Source organism: Theropithecus gelada, chromosome 1, assembly GCF_003255815.1.
Source record: "Theropithecus gelada isolate Dixy chromosome 1, Tgel_1.0, whole genome shotgun sequence".
In the NCBI taxonomy this organism is placed as follows: Eukaryota; Metazoa; Chordata; class Mammalia; order Primates; family Cercopithecidae; genus Theropithecus; species Theropithecus gelada.
In genome coordinates this window covers 52934967-52959969 of record NC_037668.1, presented here as the reverse complement: position 1 = coordinate 52959969, position 25003 = coordinate 52934967, and the positions used below count along the sequence as shown (strand labels likewise).

The following is a 25003-nucleotide window of genomic DNA, read 5'->3' as shown; positions in this document are numbered from 1 at the left end:
CGCCCATGTGGACACGTACACAACCTCATGTACATTGCGGGGAACTCACAGCCCCTGGCCAGGGTCCCCCGCCCAGGCTCACAGACACTTCAGCTGATGCACCAGATCCCTGGTGTGGCCTCCGTGAGTCATCCAGAGGTGACCTCATCACACACACACCCAGCTGCTGGGTGAAAAGGGGGCCCCACTGGGCCTTCAACGCCGGGAACCTAAGACCATCACCCCCCAGCTCAGTGCTGCACCTGGGCACGTGGCCCCACCCAGCCTGCAGTCACTGCTGCTGCCATCCCCAAAGCGCAGGAGCTGCCGGACGCTGCTGCCGGTCTACTCCATCTGATGAGCACTGCTTGCGTTTCAAAACGAGAACATTTATTATTTGTTTTTTCCTCATTAAACTTTCACAAATAAAGCACAGCAAGACTTGTCTGCAGACACAAGGAGGCACACGGACAGCCCGTCAACGAGAGATGGAGACGAAGGCCAGTGTGGCTCTCATAGGGTAGCGCTTCTCAGAACCCCTGGCCCCCCGTGCCAAGGCTGGCCTGTGTCAGGCCTCGCCCACACCGCCTTATGACAAATACAGAGGCTGATGCCAAGGAGGTGGCTACAGAGCTGGGGCAAGAAAGTTATCCTCTTGTTCTGATAATGACCCTACAAATCCCACCCCACCCTCAGGCACCTCCATCTAAGGTGTCCGGTTACTCCAGGTAAGGAGGTTCTAAGGAGGGCTGTGTTCTCCCTGGGGCTGATGAAACTTGCTCAGACAAGCCAGGCCACTGGGAGGCACCTCAGGATGGCAAAGATGCTGGAGGCTTTGCTGGCTTTCAGGATGCCGGGAGCCCCACGGGGGCCAAAGGGGAGGAAGGAAAGAGATTCTAAAGACAGACTGCTGCTGGTATGTCCCGACCCAGGGTCACAGTGTCAGCAAAGAGAACAGCACGATTCTGACAGGGTTGGATTTTGTTTCACCCTCGGGATGAGCAGACTTCAAACACTGCATTTTCACGGAAATCAACAAGAGAGACAGCTAGCAGGACACGGGGCTCCTGCCAGTTCTGTGTGGAAAGGCACCAGATGGTTTGTTATGAAACACATTTTGGTCAGAAAATAGCTGGGGTTTTTTGGTTCCTGGGAGGACAACAAAGCTAGAAGCAAAGGAGGTGTGAGTTGTGTGAGGAGGAGGCAGAGAAGAAAGCAGCTTTGGCATCAGACCTGGGTTCTACTCTTCACTCTACCCCGCCATGCTTGAGGCCTCAGTTTCCTCATCTGTAAAGTGGTCATAGAATATTTCCAAATAAATCTAGGTGTCAGGTTTCACACATCATCCCAGGAAGTATGGGGAGGCGGGGCAGAGACACTCAAAGGGACACACAGAGAGCAGAGGAGGAGCACAGCCTTGCGTGCAGGGGAGAAGGCAGGGAGGGGCCCGACGGAGGGCGGTCAGAGATGATCCCCGCAGTCAGTCCCTGGGAGCGGGGAGCAGCCAGTTACACTGGTTCCAAGCACAGGTGGAGACCATCCACGGGGACCCTGGGCCCCTTCTCCTGGAGGAAGGGCAGAAGGAAAGCTGGATTCAATGCAGCACCATGGAGGAGGCCTCAGGGCCACACCTGCTGTGAATGCTTTAAAGTGCCAAGCTGTATCGTCTTTGGTCAGGAGCTGCCCCTTAGTCTCTAAGAGCCTGGGGTCCAGGACTCAAGTCCCGCCTGCTGGGCCCTGAGGAAAGAGAGCAGGAGGACACATTCCCCTTCTGAGGCTGTGGGTGCTCTCCTATGCTGGGGGGTGAGGGGAAAAAAATCACTGAAATCCAACGGCTTTCAGAAAGCAGGATGCCCCCAGGGAAATTTGGGTCCTTAGAGACAGAGAAGGGACTAGAAATGCTTTGGTCACAGTCCTGATACCCACAGCCAGGGCAGAGCTTGCTACAGGAGAGCAAGCGGGAGCCGACTGCAGCACTGCACACATCATGCAGCAGGAGACGTGCCTGACGCAGACTGGCTTCCGAGCATAAGCCAGAAGTCACTGAATAAATATTCAAGGCATCTTTTGGTTCTCAGAGAAAGAGCAGGGCTTTAAAAAAATCTCTCCCCTGCCTGACTGGCTGCAGCTCTGATCTCCAGGCTGACAGTGCTGAGGGCTGGGAGAGGTGGCGGGCAGGTTCTGGAGCCGGCTCCCCCGCAGCAGGTGGCTTTGGTCCGTCAGATGTCAGGGTCGCTTGTGTCCGGCTGGCCCCGGGCCCTCAGAAGCTGAAGAGGTCATCCTGCTCTGGGCCGCTGCCGTCAGGCTTGTCCCAGTCGACAGGCGAGAGGCACTGGGCGTAATGGATGTCCTGGGCTGTCAGGCCAGTGTCCAGGACCTGAGGGTTCGTCCGAGACTGGGCAAGCCTGGAAGGCAGAGCTGTGTGAGCCGAGGGCCTGGGTGAGGGCTGGCGGGCCCCGGGGTCAGATGCGAGGAGGCACCAGTGGGGAACAGCAGGGCAGGTGGCCCAAAAAGGAAGCCCCAAGTACAGTGGAGGTGGAGGAGCCTCAGATCAAAGCACCTCCCTTGAAAGTCAAACAGCTCAGAAAAGTCTGGGGCAGCCAGCGGTGCACCCACCCCCGGGAGAGGCCAGAGCACCCACTCTGTGGCCCAGCTCAGTCAAGATATGCCCAGGAAAGAGGAGAAGGGGCAGTGCTGGTAAAGGGAGCGGCAGGGGTGGGGTGGGGTGGGGAACAAGCTGTGGGAGGGAACACGGAAGATTCTTTGGCTATAACTGTGTCAACACCGTGCTGTTCGAAAAATAAATTTACAAAGGGAGACAACCTACATGTCCAAAAGAATAGAGGAGAGTCAAGTAAATTACAGCCGCTTCCCTTAGGAGAATGTTAGGCAGTCAATGGAAGGGGTGTTTACGAGGAGTTTTTAACAGCCTGGAGCAATCCTTCTGACACAATGCTGTTAAGTGAAAAATCAGGATCCCAAAATGCAAATACGATGAGCTGATCAATGCAAAATAATGTATATGTATAGGATTAGCATGAATTAAGCCCAAAACTCTGAGCTGTGGGATTATGGGATGGTGTTACTTTCTGTTTAACGCTTTGCTGATTTTCAAAATTGTTAATAAAGGGCACACGATGCTCGAAACAGTGTGGAAAGATGAAACAGTGTGTGAAAGATTTTCTTCAGAGGGCGGGTTTAGTCAGCCAGTGAGGCAGGGAAGGTGTTGCCCTAGCCCCAGGCTGGACCAAGGGGTTTCCACCAGTCCCTGGCAAGGAGGAGGCAAGGAAGAGGAAGGAGGAAGCAGGAGGGCAAAGACCCTGACTCTGTCCCCACTCGCTGGACCAAAAATCGCGGACCGCAACCCCAAACAAAGCCCCTGATGTGGGAGGGCTGTAGGAGGCTGCTGAGGGTCTCAAGGGAGAAAGGGAGGCCTGACAGACGGGGACCCAGGGCTTGGAACCCTGACCTGCCCAGGCCTCTCCTCAGCCACAGCCTTCTCAGTGGCATGTCCCCAAGCTGCAGGGGACCACAAGGATGGCCCCTGGGAAAATAGGGAAATGCCACCACCCTCAGGCTTTACCAAAACACCTCCCCACTGTGCCTGACCTTCCCCGCTGTGGAACAGTCCACAGCTTCATTAAGCACTTTCTCCCTTCCCTTTTTGATAAATGCAGACCTCTGGAGAGCAAAGCCTGTAAAAAAAAAAACGCCCCTTTTTGAAGGCCACGACAGGCGGAGGAAATCAACTTGAGCTGCAGTGTGTTTCGCTCAGCTCAGACTCAGGCAGAGCAGTCACCAGGAATAGTTTTTGACTCAACAGTAAGAACTTTCTAACAGCTCTGGACAACATTGGAAGGGGTTCCCTCCCCAGACAGTCGGCTCCCTGCCCCTGGAAGCATTTGAGCGGAGGGATGGGTCTATTGGTCTGGAGGGGTCCGAGTGGCTTGTGGTTTTTTTTTTTTTGAGACGGAGTCTCGCTCTGTCATCCAGGCTGGAGTGCAGTGGCACGATCTGGGCTCACTGCAAGCTCCGCCTCCCGGGTTCATGCCATTCTCCTGCCTCAGCCTCCCGAGTAGCTGGAAGTACAGGCGCCTGCCACCTCGCTCGGTTAGTTTTTTGTATTCTTTTGAGTAGAGACGGGGTTTCACCGTGTTAGCTAGGATGGTCTCGATCTCCTGATCTCGTGATCCGCCCATCTCGGCCTCCCAAAGTGCTGGGATTACAGGCTTGAGCCACCGCGCCCGGCCGCTTGCGTTCTTAATCACATCCCCAGGGGAAAGGGTGGCAGGGCCAGCCCACGCACGCCAACCCCACCGTCCAGCACAGGAAGCTCACGTTACCTTGAAAACGCTTCATCCAGGCCATCATCCAGCTCCTTGGGGAAAACAAAGCAGGAGATAAGAACTCTGTTTGGGGGAGCCCACGCTCACAGCTGGAGCTTGTCCCAGCCCTGGGTAAGCTACAGAGAGACTCAGGACACAAGCTCAAGGTAGGCGCCTGGAGGCACGGGCTCAGGCAGGCCTCCTGCCTGGGTGCATTGCCAGCATCTCAGCCCAAGGACCCAAAGCTGGAGACGTGGGAGAGGAGAAAGGCCATGTCCTAGAGTGTCTGGAGACCCAGGTGGGTTCAGTGCCCTGCTCCACTGCTACCTGCCCATGAGACCTTGGGCAAGTCACTGCTCCTCTTTGAAACTCAGCTTGTCCTTCCGTAAGAGGAGGGCGTTGGACCTGATAATTTCTATGGCTTTCAAATTCCAAAAGGAAGAGGGTGGGGAAGGAAGTTTTCTTGCCTTCATTTATTTCCAAAAGCCAAGCCAAAATTCCAAGCTCATGAGGGATAACTGATGCCAGGAGTCCCATAGAGCGATGGGTGAGGTCCCTCCATGGCCTGCTGGTGAGGATGGGCAAGTGGCAAGGGTAGTTCCTGAACGGCAGAGAACAGGCTCAAGGGACACCTGGGGAACTCCCAGTACCCAGATTTTTAAAAATTAAAGAGACAAGTTAACATGTGATTCTGCAATGGATCCTGGGCCAGAAACAGGACACCGGAGGGGCACCTGGAGAAACGTGTAAGTTCTACAGATTATACACAACCGCATGGTATCGTGTTTGTTTCCTGATTCTGACCACTGTAATGTGGTTATTCAGGATGTTAAAAATTGGGGAATCTGGATGAAGGGTGAACAGGAATTCTTTGTACTACTTTTATAACACAGTCTGAAATTATTTCCAAATGAAAAATTAAAATTTCAGGTTCCTCGGGGAGATTCTGTTGGCAGAAGTCATCACCCTCACTGAGATGAAAAAGCTGAGACAGAGAGGTCAGGGGGCTTGTCCTGAGTCCCTGAGGGAGTCAGGGACCAAGCTGGTGACTGCCCAAGTCTCTGGGTCCTCATTCAGGCAGCTGAGGGGGAGGGGTGGCAGCAGCGAGCTCTGCCACGCCAAGAACAAGGGCGCCTTTGGCTGGTCTTGTGGTGGGCAGAGCCGTGGACGCTCAGGCCAAGAGGCCAAGCATTGTGAGGAGACAGCTGTGCTGGGAGCCAAGCTTGTTGGGGACGCAGCCTCAGGTTCAAAAGGGACATTGTTTATTCCCCATCCTGGGCCTGGGCACTACCCGGCTGGGTCTGGTCCTCCCAGAGGCCCACAAGTCACGGGTCCCAGGGCCTGGTCCCTGGAGCAGCCCAAGGCTTGCCCAGAGGTCAGGCTGAGGATCACCAATCTGCTGGCCACACAACCACTCACCCAGACAACACTGCTGCCACTCAAGGCTTGTGGCCGTGGCACCTCGTCCACGTTGGTGGTGTTGGCGCTGACCGTGGACAGCGGGGCCTTAGCCGTCTCCTCTAAGTCCAGCAGGTTCCCAGTGGCGACCACTGTGAGGGATCCGGTCAGGTTGTCAGTGGGAGATCAGCCTCTTCCTTCCTGGCCCCCTCCTGGGCTGTCCTGGCCCTGACCCTCCCCTCTGATGTGGCCTTGCCCAGGCCTCCTAGCAGAGCCCAGCCCTGGCACCTCCCCACGGCAGGTGCACAGCTGCCCACAGAGTGAGAACCTGACTAATGGCTTAGACTGAAACTTTTGTATTCACAATAGTTAAGTTTTCTTAAGCGACCACACAACAGTATGTTAAGCATATACAAAGGTAGACACATATTTATATATTTGCATAGGGATATATCTCTAGAAGAAAATGTACTAAAATGAGTTATTTCTTCCCCTTATCTACATTTTCTAATTAATCTGTAATGAACGTGTATTATTTATCTAACAAAACAAAAGTGGAAAACCAAGAGGCTGCCCCAGCCCAGGCAGGAGCGGGACCCCCTGGTGAAGCACAACCCCAACACCCCACGGCCAAACCCCGCTTCCCTGTCAGGACTCACAGCTCTTCAAGGCGGGGGTGCAGTCTCGGTGGACCCCCAGGACATCCCCTCCCTCTTGGCTGGCTTTGTCCCTCTTCTCTTTCTCTGCAGGATGAAGGCACAACATGTTGGAGCCTCAGACCCCAGCACTCCGTCCCCAGCAATCACCGGGCAGGGGTGATTAGCTGTGGCCAATCTCAGGGGACAGTTTCAGGTTTCCAGCCAGGAGGAAAGAAACCTTTCGGATGTCAGTTAATCCTCACAAGCACCCTTGGGGAGGGAGACAGCTGTTCCCATTTTTCAAATGGGAAAACTGAGAGTCCGAGCGGTGAAGGGACCGGCTCACAGTCACAAGTCAGGTGGGTGATAAAGCAGGAAGTCGGTCCACGTCTGACCCCAGGGCCTTCATGAGTCTCCCCACCTCCCACCACACCCACAATGTAGATGCAAAGTCTCACCTTCCTTGGACACCTGCCAAAACTCAAAGGCGACTTTGAAGGCCTGGGCTACGGTGAGGGTAACAGCCTGTGCCTGAAAACAGGAAGTGGGGATGGGGAGGGGTGCAGCGTCAGCCAGGGCAGAGCAAGTCTGCACTGGAGGGCTGGGGACTCCAGGCCAGGACCCCTGGCTCCCTCCCTGCAGCTTCTGCAGCTCCATCCCAGGCTCTGGAATGCCTCCTGGGCAGAGAAGGGTCCTGGCCCTTCCCAGGTCTCCAAAGCAGCCTGGCGTGTCATAAGGCCACAGCCTCGCAGAGGCAGTAGGGGCTTCATCTTTACCATCTCTGGTCCCACCGAAGTTCTCACCCTTACTCTAGGGCCCCTGCCTGCAAAGGCTGTTCACCTCCGTGTCTTTTCCTTCCCCTTTGGGCTTCCCTAAATTCAATGAACTGTGAGGCTTACTTCCTCCAAGCCCTTCCTAATTACCTGTGGACTTAACTTAGCCCTTGGAATTGGAGAACAGAAAAGCCAGAATTGGAAGGGCCCAGCTATTGCCCCAAATGAGCCACAGCCAGAGAGGTGAAAGTTAGGTTCCGGTTGGGACTATGCCAGGGTTTATAACTGGATCCCACAGAGTAGAAGGCTTGTCAATTTCCTGATAGAAGCAAGATGTCAATGAAGGCCCAGGGACCAAAACCGGTCAGTGCTATAACCCACCTGTAAGGAAGGGCCACACCTTGGCCCTTCACCCGGGGGGAACTCCCCCCACACCCCTCCAAACCCAGCTCAGATATCTGTCACCACCTCTCTCCTATCACCAGCCCCAGACTCCTCCAGCCCCACCCACCTCCCTCTGGCACCATGCATGTGAAAGTGTCACTGGCTCCCCTGCCTCTGTTTCCCCCAGCTGTGTGCACCCTAAAAGCAAGAATCAGTCTGAACACCCCCGCCCTCTGGAGCGGGCCAAAGCCTCCCAGAGGTGGCAACAATGCTGGGTGAATTACATTTATCTGAGGGGCAGGCCTCATTCCAGCCAGGACCTATCCCCAGCCCATATTCATCTCAACACCTTGCTCTCTCAGCCATTCCAGTCCAGGGTTAATCAACTCAGCTTCTGGGAGTGGAAGTCCCAGAGTTCGCAGCTACAGCCGGAAACATCTAGCTTCCTTCTGAAGCCCTGGCTGAGAGAAGAAAGCACCAGCCTCTTTCAAGTTCACAACAAGTTCAGGCCTTACCAGCTTCAGCCCCACTCCCTGCCCTCCCCCAGACAACTCAATTGAATTGAGAGACGACCTGTGGCCACTGCCTTTAAAACTCCTTTAAAAAAAATATTTAAAATTCCTAAACAAACTGATGGATCCGTGCCAATTAAACTTCACAAAAGTATAAAACCTCATTTGAATGTCTCCAACATTTACATTTTTGATGGAAGTACAGGCACTTTATGGCAAAACTTAAATATGGTAATTAAGTATGAAACTCTTCGCAGCTGTTTACAATTTAAGCTGTCATATCTGAATCAAGTTTAATAGACCCAGTTACCATTGAGAATTGCCCATGAACTAAAAATATGGGCTAATTACCAGCCCAAGTCAGATCACTATCCACCCAAGCAAGGGCTGGTCACCCAATGTGGCAGGGATATGAAAATGCCATTATTTAAGCCTGCTGGAAATCTGGAGACACAAGCTTAGACTGCAAAGGCTGTTCACCTCCATGTCTTTTCCTTCCCCTTTGGGCTTCCCTAAATTCAACGAACTGTGAGGCTTACCTCCTCCAAGAAGTCCTCCCTAATTACCTGTGGACTTAGCCCTTGGAATTGAAGAACAGAAAAGCCAGAATTGGAAGGGCCCAGCCCTTCCAATTCTGTTTGCATAAATCTGCTTGTTCATTTGCATACATTCCTACCCTTTTGCCCTGAAGTCCCAAGCTGTAAGTTAAACTGAATACAACCCAAGAGGTGGATGTGTGCAGGTGGCTGCAAGGCAAGGCTGGGCAGGGACTGGGAGTGGGGTGGGCCCTGCTTCCTGGGGTGGCTACAGGAATCCGAGGACCAGCATTAGGTGAGGGACTGCCCGGGCCTGCCCGGGCGGGATGCCCGCCCCTCCTGACTGCCTCTGGCCTGCAGGTCTGCCTTACTATCCTGACTGGATGCTACCTTGCCCAGTTTTTCATATTCCTTGTTCCCAGGAACCAGGCTGCTCATGGCTCAAAAGGGGCCAGAAACTCGGACCAAGACAGCCATGTGCCCCCCAGGTGGAAATGCGGGTAGCACTTTGCTTACCATCAGCCCAGGCCAGCAGCTGCATGACACCTTCACTTTGGAGCCCAGAGGCCTCCCAGTTGGGCAGATGGAAGGGAGTCCTTGGAGGAACCCAATGCTGGCTGTGCCCAGCAGCACCGGGGAGGGGAGAGCTGCGGTGGTTGTGCTGCCCCAGAGTTCAACTGACTGGTGGGTGATGTAGAAAAGAGCCCCTCTCCCCCAACCTGAATGGGTCATGAACTCATTCAGGCAGCCCAGCCAGGAAAAGTAGGGATGTGGAGGCCCCCAGTCACGATGAGTGCGGTTTTGTCAACATCCCGATTCAAGTCCCTCAACATCCCGATTCAAGTCCCTCAACATCCCGATTCAAGGCCCTCAACATCCCGATTCAAGGCCCTCAACATCCTGATTCAAGGCCTGCTGCAAACGGAAGCCGCCTCACCACCCATCCCAGCGGAACCATTTCACTTTGCCCCTCTGTGCTTGCACGTGTGTTAATCCCGTGCTGCTGTGCACTCGCCACCCACCACCCCACCCCCTTCTTTTGGCCTAGCAAACTCCTCCTGGCTCCTCAGCCTTCAAAGCCCCATTCGAGGTGTCTGTCTCAGGGAAGTCTCACTGACTCTCCCGTGAGATTTACTAACTTCCACCCCAGAACTAAGCCCCCCTGGGTTCCAGATACTGAAGCTGGACTGTTCTCTACCGCCTTGGATGTTTTCTCCATGGCGCAGACCAGGACAGACGGTGCCAAACATCTGTGGCGGAGCTGCCAGCAGGTGCGGAGGCTGACACAGCCATTCCATCTCCTGCCTCCCCCAAGAACACTTCCACTTAGCTCAAGAATCTAGGATTTCCAACACGACGAGGTCATCAACACACTGTCAGCCCGGGCTGGGCTAAGACCTTGAGGCAGCAGGTGATGTATTTACACCATGCTGGGCTGGGCTGTCTTGGAGAGGGCTCCGCAGGGCCCCTGAAGCAGGGAGGCCAGGTAGCAAAGGGTAGGGAGATAGATAAGCCACTCCAGCCATCAACCCAACCCCAGAGAAGAACACACTAAGAAAGATGAAGAATTTGGGTGTCCGGCAGGGGCCCTTCCTGCTGCCCGGTCAGGGCTCTGCAGTCAGTGGCTGAGCAGTGGCCTGGCTCTGTTTTCCTCGGTAATTGACCCCATGGCCTGAGAGTAGGCTGATTTCGCTCAAGTCTGTGTGAAGTCCTCTGACCACAGGCCAGGTCTCCCTTGTAAGAGCTGGGCCTGCACCTCTCTTACTCCCAGACCCCTCATCCCAGAGGAAGCCTCTGCACTGTCGAAGGCCCCTCCCACCCAAGGCCAGCTGTCCCTGCCCAGGGCCTGCCCTGGTCAGCAGGGAGGAAGAGATGAACAATGGGGACATAAGGAGCTGTATTTTTAAGTCTGCGTGGGCTCCTAAAAGACAAAGCCACGAGTCACATCTGTGGGAACTCACAGGAGATGCCACAGCAACTTGGAGCCCTGGGACCTCACGAGGCAAATGTCCAGTGACACTGAGTCTGCAGGAAAGAAACAAGGTGTTCAAAAGAACCTGGGGCCTTTCAGAACAACCCTGGAGGTCACTGAGGCAACCTTCTCATTCTGCTGACAGGCAAGCGGCCCAGAGAAGGGCAGGATCTTCTCCAAGGTAACACAGCAAATCAGCCAGGATCAGATGGCTGGACTGTCTCCTCCTATAGTGCCTCTTCCATGACACCTGTGGTGGGCTGAATTGTGTGTCTGCCCCCAAGATGTCCACATCCTAATCCCTGAGACCTGTGAATGCTGCCTTACACAGCAAACGGGCTTTGCAGATGTGGGTTAAGGATCTGGCGATGGAGATTATCCCAGATTACTCAGTGTGTCCAAATGTAATCACAAGGAGTGTTGAGCGGGGTAGGAGAGTCAGAGCTAAAAGCAGCAATGTAACAACAAAATCAGGAGACCGGAAGATGCTACATTGCTGGCTCAGAAGATGAGGACAGGCCCACGAACCTGGAAGTGCAGGTGGTCGGTCTCTGGGAGGTAGAAAAGGTAAGGAAATGGATTCTCCCCTAGAACCTCCAGAAAAAAACGCAACCCTGCCAACCTAGTTTAGACTCCTCATCTACCTCTGTCACAGAATACATTTTTCTTCTCCATAAGAGAATAAATTTGTCTTGTTTTAAGGCACTAAGTTTGTCATCATTTGTTACAACTTACACAATATCTGAAGTGTGCCCTGATGGGCAGCAGGAAGCCTGGGGACCACAAAGACTGTGATGGACCTGACATGTCCTTTGATAACAGCGAAGGGAAGGGGATCTTGTCTCCTATAGGTTCCAAGGGCTACAGGGCATGGGGACTGGGGCTCTGAGCTGTCAACAGAGGTCAACAGGTGTCAATGCTCCATCAACGGGTGTCAGGAAGCACCTTATAGGAAGGATGCTCAGATCCTGGGGGTCTCAGAAACAAAAGCTGCAATGCCAAAGGTTGACCCACTCCACTCCTTGCCCCCAAATTCAGGACGAACCCCCAGTGACCACCAAGGTTCCCACTCATCCTGGCTAAGATGTGGTCAGGGGTGTCCTGGAAATAAGACAAGGAACTCTGAATTTCCCAGTCATGCAGGGAGGGGAAGAAACGTGGGTTTAAACCCCCACTCTAACCCTGACTGGTTGTGTTACCCTCAGCAAGACAGCTGGCCTCTGGGAGTCTGTTTCCTCATTGAAAATTTAAAAAAAGAAGAAAAAAAAATGGAGAGAGTAACAGTTCCCACCTTGCAGAGCTGTGAGGATTAAATGAGTAAAGACCTGGAACCTAGCACTGGAATGTACACACAGGAGGCACCGAGAGATGGTCACTGCCCTCCACACTCCGGTCACAGCTGGAATGGACACGCAGGAGGCACCAAGAAATGGCCATTGCCCTCCTCACTCCGGTCACAGCAAGCCCAGTTCTCTGATGGCTCTCGCGTTTGCCTTCCACCCCAGGCCCCCCGATCTCCCATCTCCGAGGACCAATCCCTACAAGGCCCTGCACCCCAGACCATATTAAAGACAGCAGATCCAAAACAGCCTCAACCCAACAAATCACGTTACAGAGAGAAAGGGGCCCAGACAAACACTGGGGACACGGGCTAGCCACTGCCCACACCAGGCTGACTGCCAGGTCATCTGCCTGCCGGCAGCCTCACCACTGTACCACTTAGCTCTTAGCACCCACTTGGGGTTCCCAGGGATTTCACCCTCTTCTTCAGTAATGGTCACCTTTGGGTCCTGCCTCCCACACCAGACAGCCCCCCACCCACAGCAGGGCTGCCAAGGCCGCTGGAGCCTGCCCCAGCCCCAGCCCTCCCCGCTGACCATCTTCCGCTTGGTGCACAGGAAGGCGTGGCACTCGAGGCTCTGGTTGTGCTGGCTCTGTGCGATGTATGCAAACACCTTGTCATGCATCTTGTCTGCCGTGCAATAGGAGATCCTGAAAGGCAAGGAGGAAGTATCACCGGACCTGGCACGGGGGCCTGAGCACATGTGGGATGCCCTGTAGGGCAGCTCCCCTGAGTTGCAGAGAACCTGCTATTCCCACTCCACCAGGGCAGACTCTGAGAGTCCAGCCTTGGCCTCCACGGTGGGTACCTAGGCCATCTGTGCAGGAGGGGCCGAGGCCAGGCAAGCAGGAAGGAATGGGGTAAAGACTGGAAGCAGGGCACTTCCCCTCTTCCTCCCATCCCACACTGAGCCACACCCCAAAACAGTAATAGCTGAACCCTTACCACATACCAGGCAATGTGCCAAGAGCTTTCTAGATCTCGCCTCATGTAATTCTCAAAGCTACCCTCTGAGATGGGTTCTATCACTATCCACGTTTTTCAGATGAAATAAACTGAGGCTAAAGACCGGAGCCCAGACCTGAACTCACTTGTAGGACTCCAGAGGCCATGACTGCCATGCTGCCTCTTAAGGCTATGTGCCAACTGGCTGGAAGGGGAAGCAGAAAGCAGGACACTCCCCTGCTCACCGATGCCCTTCACCTGGCCTCTCCAATCCCACCTGCCCTCCGACCCATGCCCCCGCCCAGAGGTCTAGTGAGATTCGGGTCCGTCTCTCTCAGGGTGGCTGGGACCATTTGCATGTTCTGGAGCTGTGGCCAGGGGTGGAAGAGTTGGGAGTAGGGGTGGGGTGTGTGTGTGGCAAGGACCCAACAAGGAGTCCTAGTGGGCCTGGGAGGAGACACACAGCAACTCCCTCTGCATGGAGCACCCTCTCTGCCCCCAGTCGCCACCCGTAACCTTGGGGCCACCCAAGCCCTCGGCCTCCCACCCTCCCTCACATGTCTGGTCCCAGCTCGTTGCCTCTAGTCAGCCTCAGAGTCTCAATCGGGGAGGGGCCGGCAGCCCAGAGGTGGGACCGGAGTGCCACAGACCCATCCCTCAACCACGTGGCCCCAGCTTTAATCACAGGCATCAACACTCCAGGTGGGCAGAGCGTGAAGGTGCCAGGGCCCTTCCTACCTATTCTCCATCCCAGGGGATCCAGCTTCCTGCTCTAAATGTTACTGGGTCCTTGGTATCAATAAACTAGATCCTGTTATTCCTCAAGCCCCAGCAAGGTGCTGCCTCCCCTGGGAGGCCTTCCTGGATTTCCCCGGGCAGACCCTCTCCTTGCCTTCTTGGAAAACACTATGCTCTATCTCCTGTTTCCTCCCAACTATTCCCAATTAGAGTGGAAGCTCCTTGAGGGCATGAGCAGGATTGGAGTCCTCATCTGGCACAGATGTTGGCAGAACAGGTATCTGAAACTGTTGACTGAAGGCAGGCAGGTATGATCAGGCCAGTGAGAGGAAGACATCACCCGGGCCCCCACAACACACATCCATCCACCCTGCTACTGGCCTGTGCACCAACGGGCTGAGCCATCTGCTTGGAGACAAAGCAAGAGGGTGGGGGGATGCCTGGCAGATGGGAGCCTGCTGGACAGGGCTCTGGCCTGGGTATCCTAGTTCCAGTTCAGCTACTACCTCACCATGCAGCCATAGGCAATCCCCTCTCCGGGCCTCAGATTCTCCATCTGTAAAATGGACCTGAGCTATCCCTTCCGGTTCTGAAAAACTACAACTGACCAGCTGAGAGAGGTGGGGATAGCCTGAGGCTCTAAGCGCTGACCAGAGGACCCACTAGAGAGACCATCCATACTGACCTCAGATCTTGGCTGAGGCCTCCCTGGAATGCCTGGCCAGATACCCAGAGCTGAGCCGCTGCATTCACAGAAGGAGGAAAAGGCAGTGACTCTGCAGTTCTCTGCTCCAAGCCTGGCTCAGAGGCATGCTGGTGGGGACTAGGGGGCGGGGCACAGGCAGGCTCAGCTGTCTTCTGTAACTGGTGATGATGACAGCAGCAGCTGCCACTTAACCAAGTGCTCATCGTGAGCCAGGTGCCATGCACTCGGCGTTTCCTAACAGCGCTGTGCAGCAGGACCTGTTCCCACCCCCATTTTACAGATGAGGAAACTGAGGCTCCAATGTCACCCAGGTAGGAAACAGTAGAGCCTGGATTCAGATGGGACACTCCAGTGGCAGAGTCGATGGGTCAACCCCATGCTGAGCGTACCTGTATATGGACACGTTCTCAATGAGCTGGTTGGTGAGGTTGTCTGTCAGGATAATTCCCCGTGGAGACACCTTCAGAGTCACCTTCTGCAGCTTCTTCCCACTGGCCTTAGCCTTGGGGCAGACAGGAGTCAGAGGAGTCTGCCAGCCTCACTTGAGACCCACGCTTATGGCCTACACCGCACTGTTCCTAGGACCCAGACGCGGGGCCCATCTCAGCTCAGGCGACTGGCAGCGGCATGGGGAAGACCACTCAGCCAGCACCCTCTTGTAACAGAAACAGGAGCAGCATCTGCTGAGCACCAGCTATCTGTCAGGCACCGTGGACCTCGAGTCATCCTCCCTCTCCCCAGAAGGAGATGGACTCAGAGAGGCTAAGGGACTTGCCCAAGGACACACAGCTAGGAGGGCACACAGACTCGGCACTGAATGAGCTAGCACAACCCAGCAGGATGACTCTTGGGGACTCTGCTCCATCCACTGAGCTGAGGGGTCCGAGGCCACCAAGGGAAGTGGATTTAAAAGGCCCACCTTTGCTCAAAGCTAGGGAGGGGGCAATGTGCTCCTGGATGTGCTATGCTGTCTCTCAGGCCGTTGAGCAGGTAGTCAAGGGAAAGCAACCTCCCCACCCTTCCTGGCGCTGATAAGTCACCAATGCATTGGTAGGGAGCCTGAGGCGGGGGTGGGGAGGCTGGAAGAGGTCATAACGGCTGGAGGGAAGCCACTGACCGTGACCTTTCAAGTCCAGTGGTTCCCTCTATCAAGGCCCAAAAGCTGGATGGAAGGAGAATCAAGGGCAGGGCCAGGCTCAGACACACCCAACTGGAGTAACAAGCTGGGACAAGGGCACCCTGGGAAGAAGCTGGTCCTTGGTCCCTGGTCCCTCCGCCCTTCCCAACTGGGGTGCTCACCGTAGCCACGATCCTCTTGATGGCGGCGGCCGACAGCTCCTCGCCCTTGGGCTGCTCCACCAGCGTCATGCCCAGGTATTTGAGGCTGAACAGCATCCCCTCCAGCAGCGTCTCCCGAGTGTCCGTCCAGTTCTCAGGCAGCTCTGGGGTAGGACAGGGAAGGCCCTCAGACCCTGCGGCTCAGGGCCCACCACCAGCAACAGCTCTCACCAGCCTTCTTTCCTAGGAAACCCCAGCAAGTTGGCTGGGGGTCTCCCCCACCACTACTGTCATTTTTTTTTTTTTTTTTGAGACTGAGTTTCACTGTCACTCAGGCTGGAGTGCTGTGGTGCGATCTCAGCTCACTTGCAACCTCTGCCCTCCAGGTTCAAGCAATTCTCCTGCCTCTGCCTCCCGAGTAGCTGGTCTCGAACTCCTGACCTCAAGTGATCTGCCTGCCTCAGCCTCCCAAAGTGCTGGGATTACAGGCATGAGCCACCGCGCCGGGCCTACTGTCATTTTTAATAAAAGGCTAAAGCTTTCTGGCACATATCAAGGCTCCATGTAAGCAGCTTTACCTAAAATGTTCTCATTAATCCTCCTTAAGAACCTATGAGGTCAACGCTTTTATCAAACCCATTGACAGACAAAGACATGGAGGCCATGGAGACTCAATCACATAACCAAGTCCAGAGAGCCAGGAAGTGCAAGAGCCAAGTTTCGAGCCCCGTTTTCAAGCCCGGAGCCCTCTTTACTTCAATGCTACCACTTGTTGAGGGCAAATCATACCATTTCTTACTGAATCCTTAGTGCAATCCTGTGAGATAGTGATTCTACAGATTAGAAGACTGAGGCTCAGGAAGGCAAAGTCATGAGATGAAGGCCACATACAATGAGTCAGACTTCAACCTTGAGTGGTTCCCACGGCCCCAGCCTGCACTGCTTTCCTCCCTGTGCGCATCGGTAGAGACCAACGGGGGCGTGCAGGAGGCTGGGAAGGAGACAGTAGCCCAGGGAGAGCAGGGTAGGGTAAGGCTAGGTGGGGAGAGGAGAAGGTGATTTCCCAAATCTGAGAAGGCTCGAGACCCACTCTGCTTCCCACTCCCTGGATGGTCCTAGGGAAGTCCCCTCTCCTCTTTGGGACTAACACTGCACCCCCCTCTCTGGGCTGTGGCAATGGCACAGAGCAGGGTCCACAAGGAGAGTCCTCTAAAAGCACCAACCACACACATGTCAGGAAATAAGGGGATGAGCCTGCCTCACTGGTGGGCAAACGGACCAGGAGGGACATGTGGAAAGAGTGCCCCACCACATGGGTGAGGGCCTTGCGGAGGCAGATGGGCATGAGGGGAAAATCGGGCCATGCTGGTGGTTTCTGACCATCCCCGGCTCCTTGGAAGGAGATGAACAAAGATGAACGAACACCCCACACTTCCACCTGCCAGAGCCCCTGCCTGTCCTCTACCATCCCCTCACAGATGCTGTGCTTGTAGGAGGTGTTTGTTATGACTGCACCATTTTACAGATGAGAAAGAAAACTGCTCTTCAGCCTCACACACAATCTTGTTAAGGACAGAGCAGGATCCAGCCAGGGATCAGTTTCCAGGGGCCATGAGAGGTAGCCAGGGCCAGCTTCCCTAGACCATCCCCCAGGGAGGGGCTGGGAGATGTCCTGGGCCCTCCCTACCTCTGCCTGGGGCCTTCCTCACTGGCTCCGATTGAAAAGCCACAGGAAGAAAGTTTAGGTATCGCTGGTTCCAGGGCAGCTGAGGCTCCAGCAGGGATGTGGGCCCCTACTACAAGGCTCCGCTTGGCTCTGGAGTTCTGGCTCTGTCAAGAGCAGAAGTCTGGGTCCAGGTGGCATCACCAGGTCCCCTACCCAGTCTGGATCCCTGCTGCCCCTCTCAGCTCCTGTCCTAGAGCTCTGGGCCTCCAGGGGCTCTGGTCCCCCTCTCCACAGCCAGAAGGGGCCTTGTACACCCACATTTCTCTGGATTTGCCTTGAGCAAGCCACTGTCCCTCTCTGAGGCCATTTCTTCATCTGAAAGAGGGTACAGGTGTCAGGGCTGCGGAGGGTTATACAGGAACTTACAGATGTGCCCAGTTCCCCTCATGCCTTGAGATCAGGTGAGCAGGGACTTACTGACTGTCATCTAGAACCTGGCATGCAGCTAGCGCTCAATACTTGCTCAAGGAAGAAATGACGAGGACAACCCCATCCCATCCCCAGCCCTGGCCCCAGGCCCACTGCCCCTTCAGCTCTAGCCCTCATCCCCGGGCTTCCACCTCAGCATAAGGCCGGGCCCCCACTGAGATGACCCCAAAGCCCAACATGACCTTATCCTCTGTCCCATCAAGCACAAGCCTATTCCATTTGATCCTCCAAAAGAATGTGAAAGTCCCTGAGGTGTCCCCAGTCCTGGGTTGAGTGATGGGGCCCTGAGCAACTCAGACACAGACCCTGCTCTCAAGCTCAGAATAACAGCACCATCATCAGGGAAAAACGGCGCTTTCATATAACAAAGATACGACGATAATAAAGCTGTAGCTATTACCATCACCTCTAACACTCACAGCCACCTTGCAAGCAGGCATTCTTTCATTCCCATTTTACAGAGAGGAAACAGACTGACTCTAAAGCCCAGGCTCCTGACCATGAGACCATACTACCTTATCATGCAGCAAACTACCTTAATTCTAGCAAAAGATCAGGTTTTTGGAGGTGGAGGCATTTCTTCTCACCTGGAATTAGGTATTCCTAATACTTAAGTTTTCCCATCTGCAGGCTAGGATATCCAGACCACCACTTTCAACCTGAGACCCATCTAAGCAAGGACAGCAATGGAGAGAAGTGCTACTGTGCCTATGGCCCGTGCCCTTGGCAGACATTGATAATCAATTGCAGCTCTACTTCCCTCTGACCGTTTCTCAGCACAAGGCCCCAGGCGGGCAATACTGATTGATCAAGTTTTGAACATCTCATTATCCATTCCTACCCCTGGCAAACATTCTCCACCCTCCCTCTCCAGCCCCCATTTTCATGTCCCCATTCTCCCACTTCCTCTGGTTCAGCCCTTTCCTGGCCCCTTTCCAAAGCCACTTCCGCTCCCTCCATTCCAAAGAGCCAAAGCCTGCCAAGGTCACTGGTGATCTCTTTGCTGTCAAAACATTCCCTAGTCCTCCCTGACCCCTGAAATGTTCAGCATTTTTCTGCATTCCTCCTTCCCTGGACTGACCCTTCCCCTCCTCTAACCACGTCCTTACAGACTGGTTGCCACTCATCAGCCTTAGGCCCTCAGCTCAAGCCCCTCACTTGATAGATGATACAACTGAAGCCCAGACAGGGACAGGACCTGTGCAAGGTCACAGGGCAAGTCAGAGGGCCCCTCCTCACCCCACCCAGCCCACTATAGACAATCCCCACGATGACCAGTGACTGTGAGGGGATTTTAAGTTTCCCTGTCTCTTCTCCCACAATATCCCTACACGCTCCCTACCCCAAGAAGCTCCAACCATGCAGAGCTTCTTCCTAATAATGTCACATTTACCGTCTAACTTCTGTGCCTTTGCTCAGGTAGTTCCCTCTATCCCAAATGCCCTTTCTTCACTTGATCAAATCCCACACATCCAACCTCTTCCAGGAAGCCTCCTTTGAGGCAATGTAGCCTTGTGGTTAACAGCAAGGGCCTTAATCCTAAGATATCAGCTCCGATGCTTCATGTCTGAGTCATTTTGAGTGAGTTCATTACCTTCCGTGAGCCTCAGTTTTCTCATATTTTAAAATGGGGGAAACAACAGCTCTGACTCCTGGGGGCTGCTGTGGCCCGTGGAAACGTTTATAGAATTTAGCAGAGAGGCAGGCCCATCGTAGGTGCTCAGTACACCTTCCAATGGGGCCTCATCCCTCCTGTGGGCAGGCTGCTGGTGCCTTTCTTGAACGTAAATCTCTTCTTCCTCCCGCAGCCACACCACCCACTGCCAAGCACTGCCCGCACGTCTCTTCCCTTTAAAGAACCTGCCATTCATGTCTGCCTCCCCAGGACCTGGCACGGAGGTGTACGCCTGCCCAGTGTGGCCGTCCAGTCTGGTCCTGTTTCTCCCTTGTCCCCCATGTTCCCAGGCCCCACTGAGATGCTCCTTTCTCTCTAGGAAGCTGCTTCCCTCCTGTGGTCTGTGCACGTGACTCATCTCTTCACTAGAGCGTAAGGCCCCTCATGCCCACACCCTCCCCACAGAAACCAGCACCTGGGAGCTCTCAGTGAAGGCTCACTGGTAGGGCTCAGGACCACACCCGCCCCCCTTGCCGCCACAGCCGGAGGCCTTATTCCCGGTGCTCCCGGAGGACCCGGGCAAATACAGGCCTGAGTGCACAGCCCTGTTCCGGTCCTAGTTATTTTTGGCCCTGTAGTGGGTAATGACTGTGCTATTTTAACGCTGCAATTTTACAGATGACCTGCTCCCGGAGTTAGCTGGGGACAGACCATATGCCTGGTCTAAATTACAGCTGTGAACACGTGCTCTTTCCTCGTTAAGGTCCCCCCAACCACCCAGGAGTCAGAGCTGGGCTGAATGCCCTTGTGCCCCTTCTGCTGCTCCCAGAGACCCAGCCTGGCTGGTATGTCTGCAACATGAGAGTTGCAGCCAAACCCAGGGGCCAGGGGAGCCTCTGACCGGGGCTCTGGCCTCCAGTCTCCCCAAGCCTGGTGGGGAAATGGCCTCAGAGGCCAGAATGACAACATCTCACAAGAGGGCTCAAGCTCTGCCCTGACCTGGAGTGTAACTGCTTCTCTGGGCTATAATTCTATCTGACAAATGGGTTCAGCCCCTCAGGAGCATCATCAGAAGTTTCTGGATGTGAAAAGTACTAGGAAAATTTTGGAAGTCAAAGCTGTTGAGATTGTTATCAAAAGAAAATAAGTTTTAAAATGATAAATTGCAGCAGCTACCACGTCCTAAGTACCTACTTACACAGTAAGAGAAAAATATGCTATGGGCTCTGGAGTCCGTAGTCACTGAACCTCCCCGGACCTCAGTGTCCTAACTTTAAAACAGAGACAAGACAGGCACAGTGGCTCATGCCTGTACTTCCAGTGCTCTAGAAGGAAGGATTGCTTGAGGCTGGAGTTCAAGACCAATCTGGACAACATGTTAACACCTCATCTCTACAAAAAATAACTAGCTGGGCATGGCAGTTGTGCACCTGTAGTCCTAGCTACCCAGGAGGATCCCTTGAGCCCAGGAGGTCGAGGCTGCAGTAAGCTATGACCACATCACTGCATTCCAGCATGGGCAACAGAGTGAGACCCTGTCTCAAATAAATAAATAAACAACAGGGGGCCGGGCGCGGTGGCTCAAGCCTGTAATCCCAGCACTTTGGGAGGCCGAGATGGGCGGATCACGAGGTCAGGAGATCGAGACCATCCTGGCTAACACGGTGAAACCCCATCTCTACTAAAAAAACACAAAAAACCAGCCGGGCGAGGTGGCGGGCGCCTGTAGTCCCAGCTACTTGAGAGGCTGAGGCAGGAAAATGGCGTAAACCCAGGAGCCGAAGCTTCCAGTGAGCTGAGATCCGGCCACTGCACTCCAGCCTGGGAAACAGAGCGAGACTCCGTCTCAAAAATAAATAAATAAATAAATAAATAAATAAATAAATAACAGGGACAATAGGAGTATCCACTTCAGACAGGCATGGTGGCTCATGTGTAATCCTAGCACTTGGGAAGCTGAAGCAGGTGGATAACTTGAGGTCAGGAGTTCAAAACAGCCTGGCCAACATGGTGAAACACCATCTCTACTAAAAATACAAAAAAATTAGCTGCGCGTGGTGGCGGGCACCTATAATCCCAGCTCCTTGGGAGGCTGAGGCAGGAGAATCACTTGAACCAAGGAGGTGGAGATTGCACTGAGCCAAGATCCCAATACTGCACTCCAGCCTGGGCAACAGAGGGAGACTCCCTCTTAAAAAAAAAAAAAAAAAAAAGAGTATCCATCCATGGGATTGTCTTGAGGATGAATTGAGTTCACACCTGAGGTGAGCTTAGAACCTTGTCTGGTACATACCAAGTATCACAAGTGTGAACTACTGTCATTACCAATGGTCAAATGCAAAGAGCTTTAACATGTCCATGGCCATTCTCATACTGAAAGAAGAGTCCAGGATAGATCAGTGTTCCCATTTCACAGAGAGAGAAGCCCAGAGGAGTCTGACCATGGCTCACAATTGACAGCACTGGGACTACAGTCCACACCTGCCTCCTGCAGCCCAAGCCCCTTGGTGGGATCAGGCAGAGCCCTGTAGGGCTGCTCAAAAAGAGTATCTGACCCTCAGTGGGCAGTGGGTGACCTCTGACTCCTTCAAGCCACATGCCCCTCACACAGGCCCCAGGCCCGTGAGAAGCAGAGTCTTAGGCTCCAGTTCACCATTCCCTGCACTTGCTGTTCCCTCTGGCTGGAACGCTCTTCCCAGACTCCTCCCTCCTGGGATTCACCGGTGTGTACTGAGTCACCTTCTCACAGGGACCTTCCCTGGTGCTGTCAATGGCCACCCTTACCCCCTCTGCATACCACTTCCATGTTGTGCTGACTGCCAGCACCTGCCGCTCTACCTGCTGGAGATGCTGAGGCCGGTGCAGACTGGGGAATGAAGATCTCCCATCCCCAGGAGTCCTCCCCTCCGGCAAGGTGCTGCCCTTCTCTGGGCTTGTTTCTCCACAAATAAGCAATGCTCATGCTAATCCTAGTGGGGACCCTGACGGGGAGGAACAGGTCACAACTGACAGCAGCGTTCCGGTCTAACTTTAACTCCACTGGCTTCAGTTTGGCCTCAAAACTCAACCACAGGGACCAGGTCCAAGGCCCGGATGGGTCACAACCCTGAGCAAGGTGACCCTAGCACCCCCACCCCCACATACCCCATGGCCCCTGCTCTAACCTGTGGCCACTGCTGTTAGAGGCTGCCAGCCCAACCTGGGGTGGGTGAGGACTGCTCCCAGCTCCTCCCATGGCAGAATCCACCAAGCACACTGGCAAGACCTCTGCGCTAGGAATGTGGAGCTCTGCCTCTTAGACGTTCTGTGTCTGGGGCCAATGACTCCAATGCTCAGAATCTCAGTTCCTTTGTCTCTAAAATGGGCCTGCTCTGTCACCTCACAGGAGTCAATGAGAGAATGGAAGCAAAAACACGTGGTAAAACAGTTACAAAAAAAGTAGTTACCATTTACCAAAGTCTTCCTCTATGCCAGGCAAACGCAATTTCATTTGATCCCCACAAACAGTTGGAGGCAGGTACTACTGTTATTTGCAATTTACAGGTGAGGAAATTGAGACTTCATCACGAGGGACAGGTGGGGCTCGGCCCGCCCTCCTTCAGGTCCAGAGGCTCCAGGACGGCACTCTGGGCTTACTGGGGCCTGGAGGAGGGGGAGAGGTGCTCCTCTCCTTTCCTCCAAAGGTGCAGACGAGCTCTGGGCCCCCAAAACCCATCTCACCACAGTACTAATCATGCTGGCGGCGTCCCAAGGATAGGCAGGGGGAAGAGGAGCAGGGCAGAAGAAAGCCACCAGTTAGGAGGGAGCATTATTACTACTAATCTCCTTGATACTCCTGCCAGGTAAGAGTTTTTATCCCCATGTTGCAGATGAGGAAACCAAGCATCAGAAAGGACAAGTGACTTGCCCAAGATTGAAGATGGCAAGAGAAATTCTCTTCCACCATCCAAAGTGGCTACCTCTTCTGCGTCCCCAGATTCAGAGATGTTTCTTTCTAGCCTCCCTTCCCTTGCCAGCCCCCCTTCCTTCAAAACCACTTCCCCAGGGGCTGCCCTGCCACACTCCCTCCCTCATTCCTGGAGAAAACCGCAGGATTCTCCCGCTGGAACAGATGGCCATTCTCAGAAGTTCTGGTCAAATCTTGCCAGTTTTTAAAGGGTCTATTTTGGGACGCAATCAGGGTGATAAACGGTACATCCCCTGGCCCACTGGCCCAGCCCTAATGGGTCTCTGACACCACCCCCCACCAGCAGGCACCACCCCACATTCCCAATGCCAATGCCAGTCTCAGTTGGGAGGCGGCCACAGCTGAACAACAGAGTGGGGCCAGAGGAGGAGCAAGGCGGGCCCTCTAGGCCCAGACACGCTGGCATTCCTGGGACCAGGGAGCTCGGGCTCCCCTGGTGGAGCCCTGTAAGGCCAAGAGGGAATGGGGTGAGGGGGTGCTGTACTGTCAGTTGTTTCCTGATGAGGGGAGAGGCTGTGGCCCGAAGTGGCTGGCAGGGAGGTGGGAGTGTGCAGCAGTCCTGGGTTCTGGCTCCAAACCCGGCAGGAAGGTCTGTGTGACCCCAGGCAAGCCACTCTCTTCTCCCTCCCAAACAACGAGACCTGCGACCTGCGCTGGGCTGGTCTTCTGGCTTCAGGGGAAGGTGCCAGGTGACAAGTTCCTTGAGCGTAACCAGAGACAAGGAGAGAAAGAAGCCACGGGGAGGCCCCTCCCAGCCTCCCAGACGCTCCAGGGAGAGGTGACAGCGAGTCTGCCGTTTGCCTGGGCGCCCAAGGGACTTTAGAAGCCCGAAGGGAAAGGTGCGAGAGAAAACAGGTTTCAAAAATAGTTGGGACGCCAGGCTCGTCACCTGGACCCAACTAGAGGAAGGGACGCAGGGGTCTAGACCGCCTGATGTGGGGCTCTCCCGAGGCACCCCAGGCGGGGCCTCTCTCCCAATTTCAAGTACGTACCTGCGACCCCGGGCTCACACCTGGGTGGGTGTCTGGACACCCGGAGTCAAAAGTTGGCCCGGTGGGTCGGACAGGGGGCGGGAGAACGGGCCAGTCGCTCCCGCCCGCCGCAGCCGCTGGCTGGGGCGCAGGGGTGCGGGACGGGGGCGTCTTTCCAAGCTCCTGCGCCCTTTCCTCCTCCCCCAGGCACCGACGACCAGGGCCTGCCTCCCCCTAGCTGGCCAGGACAGCAGGGCGGAAGGTGCCGCGGGTGGCGGGGGCCTCTTCTCCCAACCTGCACCCCACCCCACGCCGGCTGCACCTGGGGACCTCGAGCTCGGGCTCCTTCCTCAGCGCTGCCCCTCCTCGCAGCGGCACCGAGCGGCCGGGGAGTAGGTGCGCAACTTGATCCCGGCCGACCCCCTGCCCCGCAGGGCCGGGAAAGGGCCACGCCGGGACCTGAGCGCCGGTCAGGCCCCGCCTCTGCCCAACTTGGCCGCACTCCGGGCGCCGGCGGAGGCCCCGCGCGCCGACCCCGGCCCGGCCCGGCTGACGCGCGCACACTCACTGCGGTGCCGGCCGCCGCCCCCCCAGCTCTGCTTGGCCAGGCTGGGGCTCCGGATCAGCGCCCGCCCCGCGGACTTGAGCGCGTCCATGGCCCGCTCCGGCCGCCGCCGCCGCTGCCGCCACCAAAACTCCGTCAGGAAAAACTTTCCGCCCGGCCCTGCAGCGCGCGGGCTGCGCGCTCCTCCCCTCCCGGCGCGAGCTC

General features: G+C 55.1%; 1 protein-coding gene across 2 annotated transcripts; it reads right to left on the bottom strand.

Moving 5' to 3' along the window:
- Positions 1-351: 351 nt before the first annotated feature.
- On the bottom strand, positions 352-25003 carry LDLRAP1 (low density lipoprotein receptor adaptor protein 1). 2 transcript variants are annotated; one of them, XM_025402591.1, is made up of 9 exons: positions 24803-25003; positions 15548-15690; positions 14638-14750; positions 12395-12509; positions 6799-6871; positions 6362-6445; positions 5724-5854; positions 4323-4357; positions 352-2384 (listed from the first exon to the last, which is right to left on the bottom strand). In XM_025402591.1, the coding sequence occupies exons 1-9, from the start codon at positions 24888-24890 to the stop codon at positions 2240-2242; spliced, it is 927 nt and encodes a 308-aa protein (XP_025258376.1). In that variant the 5' UTR covers positions 24891-25003; the 3' UTR covers positions 352-2239. The 2 variants fall into 2 exon arrangements, with proteins under 2 accessions (XP_025258376.1, XP_025258385.1); XM_025402600.1 differs by having other exon boundaries at positions 4323-4354.